Source organism: Corythoichthys intestinalis, chromosome 11 (genome assembly GCF_030265065.1).
Source record: "Corythoichthys intestinalis isolate RoL2023-P3 chromosome 11, ASM3026506v1, whole genome shotgun sequence".
Lineage (NCBI taxonomy): Eukaryota > Metazoa > Chordata > Actinopteri > Syngnathiformes > Syngnathidae > Corythoichthys > Corythoichthys intestinalis.
The window spans coordinates 47,484,963-47,504,516 of record NC_080405.1 but is presented as its reverse complement, the minus strand read 5'-3'; the positions used below and the strand labels follow the sequence as shown (position 1 = coordinate 47,504,516).

Below are 19,554 nucleotides of genomic sequence, written 5' to 3'. Positions count from 1 at the left end.
AATTGTTTCCTTATGTCGTTAGCATATTTATTATAGCTTGTGTAAGTATTAAGTCATCCCTGCAGGCAAGCAGTCAGGCCGAGAAGTAAACAGCAGCTGACACCAAAGCTTTATTACCGTAACCACGTGGACAGTCAGGCATTTGGCTTAGGTTTTAGTATTAGGTGAAAAGGTGTGGGGTTGGATTTAGGCTAACTAGATTTAATGATTTCAATAGTAATCAGCCTATAACCTTGCCAACAGATATCACCTCTCCCCTACACAAGAAAAGTCTTTATAGCCATTAAAGGTATCACGTATAGTCAAACACACCTATTAACCAAGCTGTCAATGCAAATGCAAGCTGTAAGTGACACGAGGTCACTTTTTTGGCCACCAACTGACCAGGCAGGGTTGGAAGGAGGAAGCCCCGATAGCATATCGGGCCTCTTTAATCAGACGTGCTGCCGAATGAGGCGTTAATCTCTTGATCCGTAAGGCTCAAGACAGCCGACCATACTTTCAAGACAATTTTGGCAGGCCTCGGCGTCCTTCAACACTAGAACTTTTTTATTTAGTGACTCAACTTTTCTTCAGAGGACAACTTGTCCTCAAGAATTTGTCTTATTGAATCTAAACTTAAAAAGATAAGCTATGAAAGATATTCCGATTTTATAATTGCATGTGAAACGTTTTAGATTTATAATAGCATGAAAAAAGAGGATGATAAGCAGGTTTAAGGTCTTGAAAAGTAGAAAAATGTAGTTCGACATAGCATTATATTTGGTAGGCATGTCTTATCAACTCAAGAACCTAAGCTTGAAAAGACAGGTTTTATAGTTCTTTTAAATAAATAGATAGTTGTATGATTTTGATGGATGTAAAGTAGGCTTGGGAACCTTTTGGTCCCTCATGGTACGATACAATTTGCGATACAAAGCTCACGATAACGATGTCACGATATGGCTATACAACGGTTATCGATATATTGATCAGGAAATAATTCTACAAAACAACTACCCGAATTTTCGGACTATAAGCCGCTACTTTTTTCCCTCATTTTGAATCCTGTGGCTTGTAGTCCAGTGTGGCTTATTTGTTGATTTATTTGGGTTAATAGGTAACACTTTATTTGACAGCGGCATCTGTCATAACTGTCATAAGAACATCATAATTATGACATGACACTATCATGGGCATTACTGAATGCTTATGACAGATGTCAATATGTGTCATGTGGCATATTATGTCACTAAATCCATTTATGTCCAGCTCAGATCTTTTACGTCCATTCAAAAGTGAGATAATTTGCTGGATGACACTAACTGACATCTATTATAATCATTCATTAATGCTTATGACAGTGTCATGTAATAATTATGACTGTCTTATGACAGTATTATGGCACCACTATCCAAGAAAATGTTACCAAATACCATAACTAGCAATTAATGAAACAACTGGAACAGTAACTGAAGAAATAATTAGCACAGAACATGACTTATTTACATCTGTAGTGCCGCCATGCATGCTAGGAGGAATGTTTGATGACAACAGTGTTGAGAGCAGGTGGCAGCAGAGGTTCACTGTCTACCCCAAGGAAGCAGTGATGGCCAAATGAAGCTTTTAGTGACAATAAGGCTTTGCAGCCAATTGGTTCAAAGCTTAATGGTGGGTTATTTGGTCTCATGACAGTCTTACGGTGCCATTGTCAAATGAAGTGTTACCAGTTAATATCTTTTGGTGTAAATATCCCATAATACAATGAGGACAACTGCGACTTATAGTCCAGTGCGGCTTATCTATGAACAAATGCCGTTTTCGTGTCAAATTTGGTGGCTGGCGGCTTATAGTCAGGTGCGCCTTATAGTCCAGAAATTACGGTAATAAACTGAAAAACAATCTGTCTTCATCCTTCTGCTGTAAGCTTATCACTAGTAGACATCCGATTCCATTTGAACTGGGAGGGGGGCAGCAAGTGAACCCCTCCCACTTCAAAATGTGCCCCTCCCACTTCTATGGCCGTCAGTGGAAGCCAATGGCAGGCAACGACGTAATCTTGGGCCATTTCATTTGATTTGGGGGCATTTTAACACGAAATCAACAGGAAGTGACCTGGGAATGAATCGGCAGTTACGCAAACTCAACAGGAAGGGATTTGTAAATGCCCTAAAATGAACAGAAAGTGACCTGTTGATCCCCGAAAATCGGAAAGAGTGACTGTGAAAGCTCTGCTTTCGAACAAACAAACGTTAATTGGCCCTTCCCGGTCTTAATGGATTAGTCGTTGAGTGCAGCCATTGAGTTAACTGAGACACTATTATTGCGGAAGATTTTGGTAGCAACTTGTTGGTTATTTTTTAATATTTTTAAACATTGACACCTTTTTAAAACTATCTCGATTCTTGGCATGAGCATATCGATAACCTTTTGGGATGCAAAGCATCACAATATACAGTGGTATGAAAAAGTAGCTGAACCTTTTGGAATTTCTCACATTTCGGCATGAAATCATCATCAAATGTGAGCTGATCTTTGTCAAAATCACACAGATGGAAAAAAGTGTCTGCTTTAACTTAAACCACCCAAACATTTATAGGTTTTCATATTTTGATGAGGATAGTATGCAAACAATGACAGAAGGGGGATAAATAAGTAAGTGAACCATCACATTTATAATCTGCCCCCGCCCCCCTTCGGCATCAATAACTTCAACCAGACGCTTCCTGTAGCTGCAGATCAGTCTAATACATTGATCAGGACTAATCTTGGCCCATTCTTCTCTGCAAAATTGTTTTAGTTCAGTCAGATTCCTGGGATTTCTGGCATCAATCGCTGTCTTTAGATCATGCCACAGCATCTCAATGGGGTTCAAGTCTGGACTTTGACTTTGCCACTCCAGAACATGTATTTTGTTCTTCTGAAACCATTCTTAAGTTAATTTGCTTCTTTGTTTTGGATCATTGTCTTGTTGGTGTCAGGCTGTGGTGATGAGACGGACTCAGATGCGGAGTACAGGCAATAAAGTTTATTAATGAAAACTAAGGTTCTTCCGCTGACATGCGGGGATAAGAAAAAGTACAAACAAAAAGCGCTCCAACAGAGGAATGAGTCAGGATGACTGGGATCAAAATGTCCAAACACAAAGCGCTCCAAAAGGGAGGAAAGGTAAAAACGAAAAACGCTCCTAAAGGAGGAGAACGTCAGGATTACTATGATCAAAAATGTACAAACACAAAACGCTCCAAATGGAGGATAACATACAGGATTACTATGAAAGCTATGTTGAGAGGCTGACGTGACTAACCTGAGTAAAAAGACACTTCTGCACAAGACAAGGGAAACTAGGGCATTATATACACACAAGGTAATGTGGAAAAGGTGTAAACAATAGGTGATTAGGTGACAAGAGGAAGGGCAAGTACGCGACTCTGATGAGGGTGAAGCCTTCAAAATAAAACAGCAAGCGACGTGGCATGACAGTTGGGGCATCCAGCCTCTTTTTAGCTTCAACTGCCTGACAGACAGCTTCAGGGTTTCCTGCAAAACATCTTGATAAACTTTTGAATTCATTCGTCCCTTAATGATTGCAAGTTTTCAAGGCCCTGTGGAAGCAAAACAGCCCCAAATCATGATGTTCTCTCCACCATGCTTCACGTTGGGGATGAGGTGTTGATGTTGGTGAGCTGTTCCATTTTTCCTCCACACATGACACAGTGTGTTACTACCAAACAATTCAACTTTGGTTTAATCAGTCCACAAAATATTTCGCCAAAGTTCTGTTGAGTGTCCAAGTGCCATTAAACAAGCAACAATGTGTTTTTTTAGACAGCAGCGGCATCCTCCGTGAAGTCCTCCCATGAACACCATTCTTCGCCATAGTTTTACATATAGTTGATGTGCGCACAGAAATATTGGACTCTGCCAGTGATTTATGTAATTCTATAACAGACACTCCAGTGTTCTTTTTTACCTCTCTGAGTATTCTGCGCTGAACTCTTGGCGTCATCTTTGGTGGACGGCCACTCCTTGGGAGAGAAGCAACAGTGCCAAACTCTCTCCGTTGTAGACAACTTCTCTGACTGTCGATTGATGAACATCCAGACTTTTAGAGATGGTTTTGTATCCTTTCCCAGCTTTATACAAATCAACAATCCTTGATCGCAAGTCTTCAAACAGCTCTTTTGACTGAGTCATGATGTGACCAGGTGTATGTTTTATAGTGGGAAGGGCAGCTTTAAACAACTCCTAAGTGATTGGGCACACACTTAACTTAAATTGTTTGGTAAAAATAGCTTTCAATTGCTCTTTGAGTCTCCTTAGGCAGAGGGTTCACTAACTTTTTTTTCATTCCTTCTGGCATTGTTTGCATGCTATCCTCATTAAAATATGAAAACCTATAAATGTTTGGGTGGTTTTAGTTAAAGCAGACACTGTTTTTACATCTGTGTGATTTTGACAAAGATCAGAACACATTTGATGGAGATTTCATGCAGAAATGTGAGAAATTCCAAAAGGTTCAAATACTTTTTCATACCACTGTATCACCATTTTGATATTTTGTCACACCCCTAATGTGGAGCCACATAATTTTCTCCCAACGTTCTTTATTCAACTGTTGCCATTGACAAAATATTATGCTTACCTGGCGGTCACTTCACACATAAGTTGGGAAATGTACTATCAGGCAGATGGGCAACACTGAATTACAAAAACATAATAATATCCTTCATTGTGTAACTGCAAAGTTTGATGACTCACCATAAATCACCCACACTGTTGTTTGCAGCTTTAATTTGACCATTAAACCATAAAATATAATGTTGTGTACTCTCCCGCGTGAAGGAAATGGGCCTCGCCTCACCCTCGCACATCACTGGATGCTCGCATTAGCCACTCGTGGCTGTAATGGTCTCGCAGTGATTTTCTGGCACAGTAGCCGGGCACTGAATAGATTGAGCGGCAGTCCCGTGCTTCCCAGCTAGACGATCTAGGTCATTAGGTCTGCAGTGTAATTTAAGGAGCACCACATCTGCTCACATGTAGGCCGAAGCTAGCTAGCGAGGAAGCTCTTCGTCTCCGGCATTAGCGTGTGGCTTAATCCAACAGTCCCATGTCCCACCCGCTGACAGCTGATTGGACACGTCCATTCCCATTTGCCATGAAAACTACAGGCACTTTACCTGGTCTCTGGGAAGGTAGGGCATAAGTTTATAAGTTAGCGTCAGATCGACGAAGGCCTGAGCGCTATTTCCATCGCGTGCCGTCCCATTCAGGAGGTCAATGAAGCACATGTTCACAGAGTGATTGGTCGCTAGCTTATTGACCCACAGACGGATGACCTAAATGAGTGCAGAGAAAGGATTAAGTGTTGTATTATCCTCTTTACCATTGGGGGAGGGTCTTGGGGTTGGTGGGGCTTTCACCGTGATTGTGGAAACCATTGGGAGGGGGCGGGATTCATTATTGGCGGGTCGTAAAAACACGTATTGACCGGTTCCGCACGATTGGCCTCTCGTAGTTGTCGCTTGCTAAACGGCTAAAAGAACAATAAATAAAAGAACTAATTTAACTCCAATACGTATTTCAGTAAACAAACCGCGGTTTTAATTGCTACCCATGTTGATAAATGACGATAAATTCACCCAAGCGGACTGTTATATAATTTGAAAATTTGAATCAATTCATGGAATACAAATTAAGTTTCTCGTTAAATTTATTTACCAGCTTTCAATTTAACAATTGCACATGCAGTCTAAGCATTAAGTATATATTTAAAAAAAAATCTTGCAAACAATAAGAATTCTAGTGTGAACATTTATAACAGCTTGTATGACTTGAAAAATGTACAACATTTAAAAATCAACATGACGACTGTGCAAACATGTCATTGTAACACAAATGACTTGCAGATTTAACAGTACACTTCAGAAAACTTACTGGCAATGGCTGCTGTGACATAATTATACAACACAAGTGTTTACGTCAAGGTTTCAGTTTTTTTTCCCAGAACATTTTTTTTAATACATGCACCCCCCGCACAGACACAACCAGATTAAAGCTGTATTGCTCTGATGCCAATGAAACATTTAAGATTTTATGATGGCAGAATAAAGCAAACACATACAGAAAAATAGCTGTGGCCATTAAACTGTCATAAATATATACAGTGCTGCTCAAAAGTTTGTGAACCCCCTCAACATTTTGGAATTTTCTATTATTTCAACCTGATTTCCTAATCAATCAATTCAGTAGTTTTTTTTTGTTTTTTTAACAGTTGTGTTGTCGAGACTAAATTAAAAAGAGTTTTCATCAACTGATGTAGGTGCAAAATTGAACTGTTTGGTCACAACCAAAACCGCCATGTCTGGCGAAAAGTCAACACTGCATACCACCAAAAGAACCTTCTCCCAACAGTGAAGCATGGAGGTGGGAATGTCAAGATCTGGGCTTGCTTTTCATCCTCAGGACCTGGACAACTCCACATAGTCCAGGGAATCATGAATTCTGAGGAATATTGTCAAATCCTAGAACATAACCTGACGCCATCTGTTTTGAAGTTAAAGCTTGGCAGAAGGTGGATCATGCAACATGATAATGATCCAAAGCATTCCAGCAATACAACCAAGGAATGGCTGAAAAAGAAGAAGATTCGTGTTCTGGACTGGCCCAGTCAAAGTCCTGACCTAAATCCCATTGAAATGCTGTGGCGGGACCTGAAGCGAGCAGTTCATGCCAGACGCCCATCAAACCTCTCTCAACTGACTGCGTTCTGCAAGGAAGAATGGGCAAAAATCCCCCAAAGTAGATGTGAGAGGCTGATTAGTCACTACAGAAACCGTTTGGTTGAGGTAATCTCTGCAAAAGGAGGCGCAATATCCTATTAACTGAAGGGGTTCACATACTTTTGCACACATGATATCTGAGTTTTTCTTAAATCAACCACTTTTGTTAAATAAAGAATGACAATATAACTATTTCTTTTGTTTCAGTCCATTATTTGGAATGTCAGTATTGTGGATTTGGGTATAACTTAACATTTAATAAGGTTATTTTAGTTTTTTTTACAAAAAATCTGACCATCGCTGTGGGGTTCACAAACTTTCGAGCAGCACTGTATATAGGCTTCACTGTTGGATTATACTTTATGCTGAGTGCTTTACCATCATGAAAGCTTTCAGAGAAATCACACAGATACCAAATAACGCAACAAAATGATTGCTACATGAAGTCCGTCCACTCATTAATTTCAGCCATTTCGACAAGGTTAGAGCCGCTATCCGACTCCATCACGTTCATTTGTACCGTTAGCCGCGAGCGTTAGCCTCTGGCTTGGCTACCAGAAGAAAGCACTGAAAGCATCCTCTCCTGAAATCGTGAGAACCAGGGAGGACAGCGGGTGAAAGCCTGTCTGGAACCTGCCAAGAGTTTACTTAATGTCGGGTGAAAGTTTGGCAAAGCTCCCTTAAGCCCGACTACATCACATTTACTTGTAGCGTTAGCGTTAGCCTACCGGGCTTCTGTTTGTTTGGATTCCTGAAAACCACGTGACTCCATACGTAGGCACACAGACTGCTTTCTTAAAGAGGAATGAACATAGCCGAACAACACAGAGTCAAAGCGGGATGAAAAGACTATATTTTCTTGTTTTATTAAATTACTGAATTTACCGACATGGTCAAAATTATGTCGGTCATCGTGAAGAATTTCGTTAACGGTACATTTTCGGTTTACCGCCCTGCTCTAATCATCCCATCACAATAGTGCTATATTTCGGGAGCTTTAACTTTTATCTAATGTGATTGCATTTTTTATTTGGTAAAACGCACTTTAAACCACTCTTGCTGTGCAAAATTTGCATGTACAAACATTGCAAAAGCTCCGCATCCGCTGGGGATGTTCCCTCATTAAAGCCAGCAGGCGGCTAACTAGCTAACATACGCTATGATCGCCTTGGAAAAAAAACCCCTCTTAATTAGGATGTGTTTTTCAAGAGTATGAAAACAAAATGTACTAAAAAAAAAAAAAAAAAAACAATGGAAATTTGAAACACGTGTTCAAAAGACCCTATGAAATTGCTCCATTTAAACAGAATAAAAATGGTTTACATAAATGATCCAAATTCCATTCTAATCATATGATCAAAGAGTCAAAAAGTGGTTCACCGGGTCAGTGTGTATGAATATTTTACACTGCCTGATGGTTTATTTACCCGCCTTATAGATGATACCCAGCAGGGAGGCTTTCTGCATAGCTGCCAGTATAGCACATTATCAATATTACATCTGTGCGCCACCCACTAGTCCAAATGCAGCACACCAGGAACTGGGTCGACCCCCGTTTGCGAATTTCTAAACGTCCCTCGGGTAAATATTGTATTTATATACAGTGAGGAGCACAAGTATTTGCATCCCTTGTGATTTTGCAAGTTCACCCACTTAGAAAATAGGTAGAGGTCTGAAATTTCAAGCATAAATGCATTTCCAACTATTAGAGACGTAATCTTAAAAAAATCTGTAACTCACATTGTATGATTTTTCAATAATTTATTTGTAATTTACTGGGGTTCATAAGTATTTGCACCCCTGAGTATCAGCAATAATTATGACACTCCAAGACCCACCCACCACTCTTTTGAGCTCAATATTGTTATTGCACCCCACAGTCAGTCATAATCCAACTGCTATCATGGGCAAGACCGGAGAGCTTTCGAAAGACACCAGGGAAAAAAATTTTGAACTCCGCAAAGCTGCAATAGGCTATGGGACAATTGCAAAGCAGTTTGGTGAGAATAAATATACAGTGGCATAAATTGTTAGAAAATGGAAAAGGCTAAACATGACTGATAATTGACCTCGGACTAGGGCTCCATGTAAAATCTCTCTTCGTGAGGCATCACTCATGATGAGAAAAGTGAGGGCTCAGCCTAGAACTACACGTCAGGAGCTTGTCAATGACCTAAAGAGAGCTGTATGCACAGTTTCAAAGTTTACTGTCCGTAGAACACTATGGTGCAATGGTTGAAAATCATGCATTGCTCAGATGGTTTCCCAGACAGTGGGGCAAAAAGGTATTTAGTCAACCACTAATTGTGCAAGTTCTCCCACTTGAAAATATTAGAGAGGCCTGTAATTGTCAACATGGGTAAACTTCAACCATGAGAGACAGAATGTGGAAAAAAAAACAGAAAATCACATTGTTTGATTTTTAAAGAATTTATTTGCAAATCATGGTGGAAAACAAGTCATTGGTCAATACCGAATGTTCATCTCAAAACTTTGTTATGTACCCTTTGTTGGCAATAACGGAGGCCAAACGTTTTCTATAACTCTTCACAAGCTTTTCACACACTGTTGCTGGTATTTTGGCCCATTCCTCCATGCAGATCTTCTCTAGAACAGTGATGTTTTGAAGCTGTCGTTGGGCAACACGGACTTTCAACTCCCTCCACAGATTTTCTATGGGGTTGAGATCTGGAGACTGGCGAGGCCACTCCAGGACCTTGAAATGCTTGTTACGAAGCCACACCTTTGTTGCCCTGGCTGTGTGTTTGGGATCATTGTCATGCTGAAAGACCCAGCCACGTCTCATCTTCAATGCCCTTGCTGATGGAAGGAGGTTTTCACTCAAAATCTCTCGATACATGGCCCCATTCAATCTGTCCATTACACAGATCACAAGCATGGTGTTTCCACCCCCATGCTTCACAGTGGGTATGGTGCAATTCAGTATTCTTTTTCCTCCAAACACGAGAACCTGTGTTTCTACCAAGAAGTTCTATTTTGGTTTCATCTGACCATAACACATTCTCCCAGTCCTCTTCTGGATCATCCAAATGCTCTCTAGCGAACCGCAGACGGGCCTGGACGTGTACTTTCTTCAGAAGGGGGACACGTCTGGCAGTGCAGGATTTGAGTCCCATTTGTGTGTTACTGATAGTAGCCTTTGTTACTGTGGTCCTAGCTTTCTGTAGGTCATTCACTAGGTCATTCACTAGGTCCTCTCGTGTGGTTCTGGGATTTTTGCTCACCGTTCTTGTTATCATTTTGACGCCACGGGGTAAGGAGGGAGTTGAAAGTCCGTGTTGCCCAACGACAGTCCCAAAGCATCACTGCTCTTGAGGAGACCAAATACTTATTTTCCACCACAATTTGCAAATAAATTCTTTAAAAATAAAACAATGTGATTTTCTCTTTCCCCCCCCCCCCCCACATTCTGTCTCTCGTGGTTGAGGTTTACTCATGTTGATAATTACAGGCCTCTCTAATATTTTCAAGTGGGAGAACTTGCACAATTAGTGGTTGACTAAATACTTATTTGCCCCACTGTAAAAATGTAAAGGCCCGTCTGAAGTTTGCCAGCGACCATCTGAATCATGCAGAGGGGTCATGGGAGAAAGTCATATAGTCAGATTAGACCAGGGGTGGCCAACCCTGGTCCTCGAGAGCCGTAATCCAGCTTGTTTTCCATGTATTCCTCCTCAAACACACCTGAATCAAATCATCAGGATTGTTATCAGGCAACTGCTTAGCAAACTGATGAGCTGATCATTCGATTCAGGTGTGTTAAAGGAGGTAGACATGGAAAACAAGCTGGATTGTGGCTCTCGAGGACCAGGGTGTCCACCCCTGGATTAGACCAAAGTAGAATTTTTTGGTGCAAACTTTACTAGCCGTGTGTGGAGGAAAAAGAAGGATGAGTACAATCCCAAGAACACCATCCCCACTGTGAAGTATGGGGGTGGAAATCTCAAGCTTTGGGGCTGCTTTTGAGCAAAGGGGACAGGATGACTGCACTGTATAAAAATTAATGGTGAAATGTAACGTCAGATTTTGAGCCACAAACTCCTCTCAGTCAAAGACTTGAAGATGAGTCGTGGCTGGATCATCCAATATGACAATGATCCAAAGCACACAGCCAAGCTAACCAAGGAGTGGCTGTCTAAAAAGCATATCAAAGCTCTGGAGTGGCCTAGCCAGTCTCCAGTCCTCAATCCAATAGAAAATCTTCGGATGGAGCTGAAATTTCGTTTTTTAGATTATGTCTATATAAGTGGGAAATGCATCTATGATTGAAATTTAAGACCTCTACCTATTTTCTAAGTAGGTGAACTTGCAAAGGGGTGCAAATGCTTCTGCTCCTCACTGTACTTGTCACATGCTAACAATCATAAATGAAAAAGATATGAGGGTTGGAATATTTACAGCTGTGTCTCTTGGGGAAATAGTCAAAAACTGCAAGTCAAACTTCACACTCAGGTCTCGTTGGTATTTCCATACACATTGATGGACTACGGCAGAAGTAAAAAGAAAGCGCTATTTGGAGAGTTATCTCTGGAGGGCGAGAGGTGAGGCGTGATTGCAGGGTGTCAAAAGAATGCCATGGAGTTTAATTATCTGGCTGGCTGAACTCACCGAATTGGTAGATCGGGGGGGCTCGTCCTTGGCCAACGACACCTCCCAGGCACGCAGTCTTCCTTGTCTGCTTCACTTCACCTAAACTGCCTCTGGCTGAGTGCGGCGCTGTTATTGTTATTAGCGGTCTGACACTTTTTGTGCCAGTGCGAGGACCGACTACTTGATTGTGTTGTCATCCACGAGGGATTAAAACCAATAGACACTCTTTTAAAAAAAATGGAGTGGTACTAAACCTGTCAAGCATAAACAAGGCTTAAAGGTCTGTGCTGATTGATCATCATACACTAAATGTAACTGGTAGCATTAGCATATCGTTTACATTCCCATTAGGCTAATAGTCCTCTTAAACCAGGGTTCTGCAACCTGTGGCTCCAGAGCCGCATGTGGCTCTTTTATTCTTTTGCTTTTGTTCTTCGTGACTTAACAGTGTTAGGTTTTGTGTTTGGTTTCTCCTTGTGTGACTTGTCCTGTGATTACCCATTACTCTCACCTGTGTGTGTTTTCCCAGTGTATTCGGCAATCTGCATCCACCTGTGTTACCCAGCTGTTCCTTGTCTCGTTATCCCTTGTCTGCTTGTGTATATATGCTCCCATTTTCTGTTCACTCCTTGCTGCGTCATTGTCTACGTCTATGTCTACGTCAATGCCAACGTCAATTTCAAGCCCTTTCCGCGCCCTCGTGTACCAGTACCTCTGTTTAAGTAAGTTTTGGTTTGAACCTTGCCTTTTGATCCCTAGTGTTTTTGTTTGTACTTTGTGCTTTTGTTAGTTGTAATTAAAACCATTTTTTGAGTTCTCTGCCACCTGCCTCGCTGCCTTTTTCGTTTTCCCTGCATTTGGGTCCATACAACCTGCCTGCCTGCTCATTCCTGACAAACAGTGAACTTTTTCAGTGCCATTGACAATGTTAGACGCCCAATCATTCTTCCGCTGTGAATTTCAATGAGTTTATCAGTAGTAGACGTCCAGTCTATTTTAACCGGGAATGTGTTACGAGCTGTGGCGTTCCCCTGGGGTCAATCTCAGCACCCCTACTGTTCATTCTGCAACAAAAAACATTGCTAAGATCAAATAAAATCAAATGCCTTGGACATCAATGACAGGCACTGAATAAATCACAGGTGCTTTGACGTTGATAACATAATCGGTTGAGAAATCAGCTAGATATAACTTCATTTTAACGTCATTGCATTGACTTTGATGGGAATGTCGCCCTTACCAACATGGCAACCCTGAGGCCATGTTGGTCGGGGCGATGAACATTTTTTTCATGCTTCTGCTATGAAATGAAATGAGTTTATCACTAGTAGACATAGAATCTATTCCAAGTCGATTGGAGAGCTATCACAGTCAACGGCAACCAATGAGTTAACGAGTATTTGAGTTAAACTTCAATTGGATTGTACAGTTCTGAAACCTAATTATAAATTTGAAGATGATAGTCTGTAGACCAAAAGCAAACTGTAAATAAACTAAAAAAATGTTTCTTGTTGCAGTTCATTCAAATATTACATGTCAAAGGGCTCTTGTGGCTCTTGTTCTTTTTATTTTAGCGGGAGATGGTCAAAATGGCTCTTTGAGTATGTAAGGTTGCCATCCCCTGTCTTAAACTCTGGGACAACTTTTATTTACATAAAGTTCGTGGCGTCCATGTGGGTATAATTACCGTAATTTTTGGACTATTAGCAGCTACTTTTTTCCCTCATTTTGAATCCTGCGGCTTATAGTCCAGTGCGGCTTATTTGTTGATTAATAGGTTAATAAGTAACACTTTATTTGACAGCGGCGTCCTAAGACCGCCATAAGACCGTCATAATTATATCATGACACTATCATGGGCATGAATGAATGCATATGACAGATGTCATTACGTGTTATCCAATAAATTATGTCAATAACTCCATTTACTTCGGGCTCAGATCATTTACAGCCATTGAAAAGTGAGATAATTTGCCGGATGACACAAGACGATATGTCATAAGCATTTAATAATTGTCATGGCAGTGTCATGTCATAATTATGATGGTCTTATGACAGTCTAATGGCGCTACTTTCAAATAAATTGTTACCAAATACCATAACTAGCAATTAATGAAACAACTAGAACAGTAACTGAAGAAATAATTAGCACAGAGCATGAATTTTGATTGTTATTAACATTTGTAGCGCTGCAATGCATGCTAGGAGGCATGTTGGAGGACAACAGTGTTGACAGCAGGAGGCAGCAGAGGTTGACTGTCTCCCTCAAGGGAGCAGCGATGGCCAAACGAAGCTTCTTGAGGCAATGAAGCTTTTCAGCCACTTGGTTGAAAGCTTCATGGTGGTTCTTTTGGTCTTATGACAGTCTTATGATGCCGCTGTCAAATAAAGTGTCACCGGTTAATATCTTTAGTTGTAAATAGCCCATAATACAGTGAGGACAGCTGCGGTTTATATTCCAGTGCGGCTTATCTATGAACAAATGTTGGTTTTGTGTCAAACTTGGTGTTTGGCTGCTTATAGTCAGGTGCGGCTTATCGTCCGAAAATTACAGTAATTGAAAATAATGTATGGTTTTCCTGCTGAGTGTGTATTATCACCAAGTTGGCGTCGTCCTTGTAGACGCTACAGTATGTGCTCGTCTGTCAATGGTAATTTGAAAGGGTTGGAAACCTTTATTTTTGGAGTAAATCTTTTTATTTTTACAGACGAAAACATTTTTAGTCCACGTCGACTAAAACGAGACAAAATTAGTCTTGAGTTTTCGTCAACAAAAACTAGATGAAGACACATTTTGAAATGACGAAAATATGACTAAGACTATTAAGTATTATCGTCCAAAAGACTAAGACGAAAATTAAAAGGGCTGCCAAAAACAGCACTGTTTACAAGAATGTTTCAATAATCTAGTGTCACTGTATTTATTTACAGTAATGTTGCACTGAACTGTTACTAGATTGTGACAGTGCAAAAAATAAACATTTTCCTATTTAGAAATGGTTTGTTATTCCTCTTTAATAGTTGTATCGTAGAATATTGTAGATTGATTTCCTGACCCATGTAACGCCATATTGTTGATTTTCTGACCCATATATCGCCATATTATCAGATTATCATGACCTTTAGATCACAAATCGTATTGGATCGTGAAGTACCCATAGGTTCCCACCCTTTGTCTTGGTTAGTTTTATGTTTAAAAAAATATTTTTAAAAAAAGAGTGGTTTCCCATAGCGTCCCTCGCCGGCGTTAGCGTCACCATACTGACTGTGTGCGTGTGGTGTGGTGTGTGTGTGCAGCTGCCCGCAGACTTCAGCAGACTTCACCTGGCCGACGGCTTGCACCCACAGGTGACGCATGTGTCCTCCAGCCACTCGGGATGTAGTATCACCAGCGACTCGGGAAGCAGCAGCCTGTCAGATATCTACCAGGTGAGGCATGGGTTAAAACGGGGTAAAAAGTAACCCCTTAGCCCACATTCCCAACCGATGCGTTCTTTTACGTTGGATATATCTCGTATGCAGCCAAGTGTGAAGGTAAGTATAGGGAGCTTCCACCTATTTGTGATTGATTAATAAAGGAATCACCGAATAGATCATGTGATCGAAAATCGGGGCACGAACATGTCATTTGCGGTAGATCGGAATCGGGTCAAAAAGATCGGGTTTTTAAAATGTATTTATTTAATTTTACTAGGGCTGTCAAATTTATTGCGTTAATGGGCGGTAAATAATTTTTTAAATTAATCACATTAAAATTAGGGCTGTCAAACGAATACAATTTTTAATCGAGTTAATTACAGCTTAAAAATTAATTAATCGTAATTAATCGCAATTCAAACCATCTATAAAATATGCCATATTTTTCTGTAAATTATTGTTGGAATGAAAAGATAAGACACAAGACGGATATATACATTCAACTAGTGCTGCAACGATTAATCGATTAACTCGAGTATTCGATTAGGAAAAAAACATTCGAATTTTGTTGCTTCGAGTATTCGTTTAATTAAAGTGGCATTGTAATGGTTTATTTTGAAAGTGTTTGCATTTAGCTTTATTGATTAGGGTGGATACACTGCCCTCGGGTCTGCCTCTTTTCACATGGCTGAATCCAACTGCTCCCTGTTAAGACCAATTGTAAGCTAAGTTTTTGTTTGAGCTGTTTTGTGTGTGTTTTGTTATAGGTACATTTAGCCGTTTTTTGTGGGAATATGTGAACCATTTGTTAACAGTATTGTTAAGAGCATTGTTAAAAAAAACCTTAAGCATTTTATAGCATTTAAGCTAGTGGACTTTTTCCATGCAAGTTAGCCAATTGTTCTTTTGTTGGTCCTGATTTAAAAAAAAAAAAAAAAAAAAAATACCGCTTGAGGCTTAGGTATTTTAATTTTTCATGTTCCTTATCCGATTACTCGATTATTTGAACTAACTAGTCCATCGATTAATCGATTACTAAAATATTCGATAGCTGCAGCCCTACATTCAACATACGGTACATAAGTACTGTACTTGTTTATTATAACAATAAATCAACAAGATGGCATTAACATTATTAATGTTCTCTTAAAGCGATCCATGGATAGAAAAACTTGTCGTTCTTAAAAGATAAATGTTAGTACAAGTTATAGAAATTTTGTATTAAAACCCCTCTTAATGTTTTCGTTTTATTAAAATTTGTAAAATTTTCAATCAAAGAATTGACATTGTTGATGTCATTACACCATGCTCACTCCCCAAACCCATAAAATCATTTGGACCCAAGCGCCAGAAGAGGGCGCCAAACAACAAAAGACAAGTAACAAGCGGACAGTATACTGCTGTCATTTTAATCTGACCGGGGCATGTGCGTGAAATTGCATCAAATATTTTAACGTGATTAATTAAAAATATTAATTACCGCCCGTTAACGCGATAATTTTGACAGCCCTAATTAAAATATTTGACACAATTTACGCATGCATGGAATAACCCGTATTGACTTAAGTTTTGGCTGCCACTACTAACAGTCATGGTTGCCCAACTTCCCATCATGCATTTGGGCGGAGCAAGAGACGATATTTTTCTCAACACGCCTAATTGAACACAACGCAGAATATACTGTATACCATTTGCAGCCACCACTGACAGTCACGGTTGCCCAACTTCTCATCATGCATTTGGGCAGAGCAAGAGACGTTCTTTTTTTCTTAACACGCCTAATTGAACACAACCCAGAACATACTGTATACCATTTGCAGCCACCACTGACAGTCATGGGTGCCCAACTTCCCATCATGCATTTGGACGGAACAGTTAAGTCGCTACAGTATCATTTAGTGAAAGCACAACAAAAATAATATTCCTATCTCTCAAAAAATGTTCACAAAAAGAAAAGTGACATAGCTGAAAACGAAAATATTAAGAGTGGTTTTAATATAAAATTACTATAACTTGTACTCAAATTTATCTTTTAAGAACTACACGTCTTTCTATCCGTGGATCCCTTTAAGAGAAAGAATGTTAATAATGTTAATGCCATCTTGTGGATTTATTGTTATAAAAAACAAATACACTACTTATGTACAGTATGTTGAATGTTTATGTCGGTCTTGTCTTATCTTTCCATCCCAACAATAATTTACAGAAAAATATGGCATATTTTAGAGATGGTTTGAATTGCGATTAATTACGATTAATTAATTTTTGAGCTGTGATTAACTCGATTAAAAATTTTAATTGTTTGACAGCCCTAATTTTGACTTTTAAGTTTATACTAATTGCCTGCTATTTATAGCGATAAATGCGACGTAACAATGACTCAATGTCAGATATGCTTATCTGATGGTTGACAATGGTTTGCCACTATTTTCCTATATGTCAACTTTTAAAGGTAGACGTGAGCATAACTGATGTGGCAGTTCAAATTGACAGATTAACGAAAGGCATTTTCAATAAAAGAACAGAAAAAGTGGTCTCCTCACACCCCGCCGGCGTAAATAAAACGGCTTAAAAGAGTGCAAAATCTTGTGCCGCCTAAGCCTCTTAATGCCTACGCATCTTAACGCCATCACATGATTTGCGAGCTCCATTTCCCGTAGTCCACGCCATCACTCAGCATCAACCTTGTTACTCACTTTGACATGGTTGCTTAAGAACTCCTTGACACTTATTTTTTTGTGTTTGTGTGTTATTGTGCTTTGACAGGGAAGTGTGCAGCGGCGATCTAAAGGCCATCTGGCCGTCACACAAACACACTTGTACTGGCATACAGATATACACAGTTTGTTTACTGTTTTATAATGTTTTAACCTTCATGCTTTTTGTTTTTCCAGAAACCCAATATTTGCTCCTTAAGAATCAATATACTGTACATTACACCCAAGTTTTGTTTGGTTCCTGATATTTTTCTCGATTTTTGGGTTTTTATATTTGCTGTTTTATTTGTGTGCACGGTGGCTGAGTGGTTAGCACGTGTGCCACACAGTTCTGAGATCAAGGGTTCAATCCCGGGCTTCGGCCTTCCTGTGTGGAGTTTGCCTGTGTGGGTTTCCTCCGGGAACTCCGGTTTCCTCCCACATCCCAAAAACATGCATGGTAGGCTGATTGAACACTCTAAATTGTCCGCAGGTATGAGTGTGTGCGTGAATGGTTGTATGTCTCCTTTTGCCCTGCGATTGGCTGGCAACCAGTTCAGGGTGTCCCCTGCCTACTGCCCGTAGTTAGCTGGGATAGGCTCCAGCACCCCCGCGACCCTCGTGAGGAAAGGCGGCATGGAAAATGAATGAATAGTTAGTTTGAATAATTGAAAATTCGGATAAGGAACATGAAAAATTAAAATACCTGAGCTGAGCCTCAAATGGTATTTTTGAAAAAATAAATAAATAAATAAGGACCTATGTACACAAAAAGAACAATGGCTAACTTACGTAGCAAAAGTCCGCTAGCTCAAATGCTATAAAATGCTTAATTTTTAATTTTTTTGTTTTTTATTGTATCTTTTTTTTTTTTTTTTAACAATGCTCTTAACAAATGGTTCAGGCACATTTGCCCACAAATAAATGGCTAAATATAAGTATAAACTGAATTACAAATGCATTAAAAAAAACATCAGCTCAAACAAAAACTTGGCTTATATTGGTCTTAACATGGAGCAGCTGGATTCAGCCATGTGAAACGAGGCAGACGAGAGTGCAGTGTTGCCACCCAAATCAATGAAACTAAATGCAAACACTTTCAAAATAAACGTTTACAACGCCATTTTAATCAAACGAATCCTCGAAACAGCAGAATTTAATTTGAATCTTTTTTCTAATCAAATACTCAAGTTAATCGATTAATCGTTGCAGCACTAAAAATCATAGTGATTCCTCGATTTTCGCAGTTAAGGGGGACCAGAAACCGCTGGGATACGTAAAAAACCATGAAGTAGCGCCCCCTAAAAAAAAGTTTTTTCTTTTTTTGTGTGTTCAATATTTTTATTCAGATTTAGCATTGGAAAGTGATGCATATAAAACATGTGTTTTTCACTTTTTTCCCCCAAAGTATAAAAATAATAATAATAAAAAAAATAAAAAAAACTTTCATAAACTTTATATATATTTTGATAGTTTTTAAGCACTTCAAAATGGAAAAAAAAAAAACCACCAAATTCTTTTTAAACAACAATAAATTAGAAAAATGCTTGTCTTCATTAAATGCTATATTGAGTCCACTCAAATCCACTCAAACTGCTCACTTACACACAATAAGTTGCCACAGCAATTGTTTAACAGGTTAAACAATGATTGATGCATGCGGCGCTTTGGAGCTTCGGCATCCAAGCTTCTGTGGCAAGATCATTAAACGTCTCTCAATCATCGTTAACTTTTATAAGCAACTCCAGTGCACTGCCTGACCAATAAAAAGCAGCAGGAGGGAGGGAGAGTGAGGCAACGTGATTGGCTCGGCACGGCTCATCTGTATTTTTTTATTTTTTTTTTTAATTGGGGGAAAAAAAAAAATCTGCGATGGACTGAAGCGCAAAGTAGTGAGGGGTCACTCTATTTTGTAATATTGGATATTGTCATATTATGTTTAAAAAATATTTACGATTTCCAAAATTTTTGCCCTAGCGTTAGGAATATTTGTATAACTGTTATATGACGTATAATTCTTGCTTAATGTGTTTTTTTTTCCTACTCTTGTATTTTTCCGCGTTCTT

The 19,554-nt window shown here is 39.5% G+C and overlaps 1 protein-coding gene across 9 annotated transcripts in view; it reads left to right on the top strand.

Annotated features, from left to right (window-relative positions):
* The window catches only part of rapgef2b (Rap guanine nucleotide exchange factor 2b), a 247,410-nt gene that overhangs the window by 170,551 nt on the left and 57,305 nt on the right, over positions 1–19,554 (top strand). For 8 of the 9 annotated variants that reach the window (XM_057849819.1, XM_057849816.1, XM_057849817.1 and 5 more), the window contains one exon: positions 14,673–14,804. The exons of the other annotated variant lie outside the window; for it this stretch is intronic. In XM_057849819.1, coding sequence (XP_057705802.1) covers positions 14,673–14,804 — 132 coding nt within the window. The remainder of the gene's footprint in view (positions 1–14,672; positions 14,805–19,554) is intronic. 9 annotated transcript variants of the gene reach the window in all.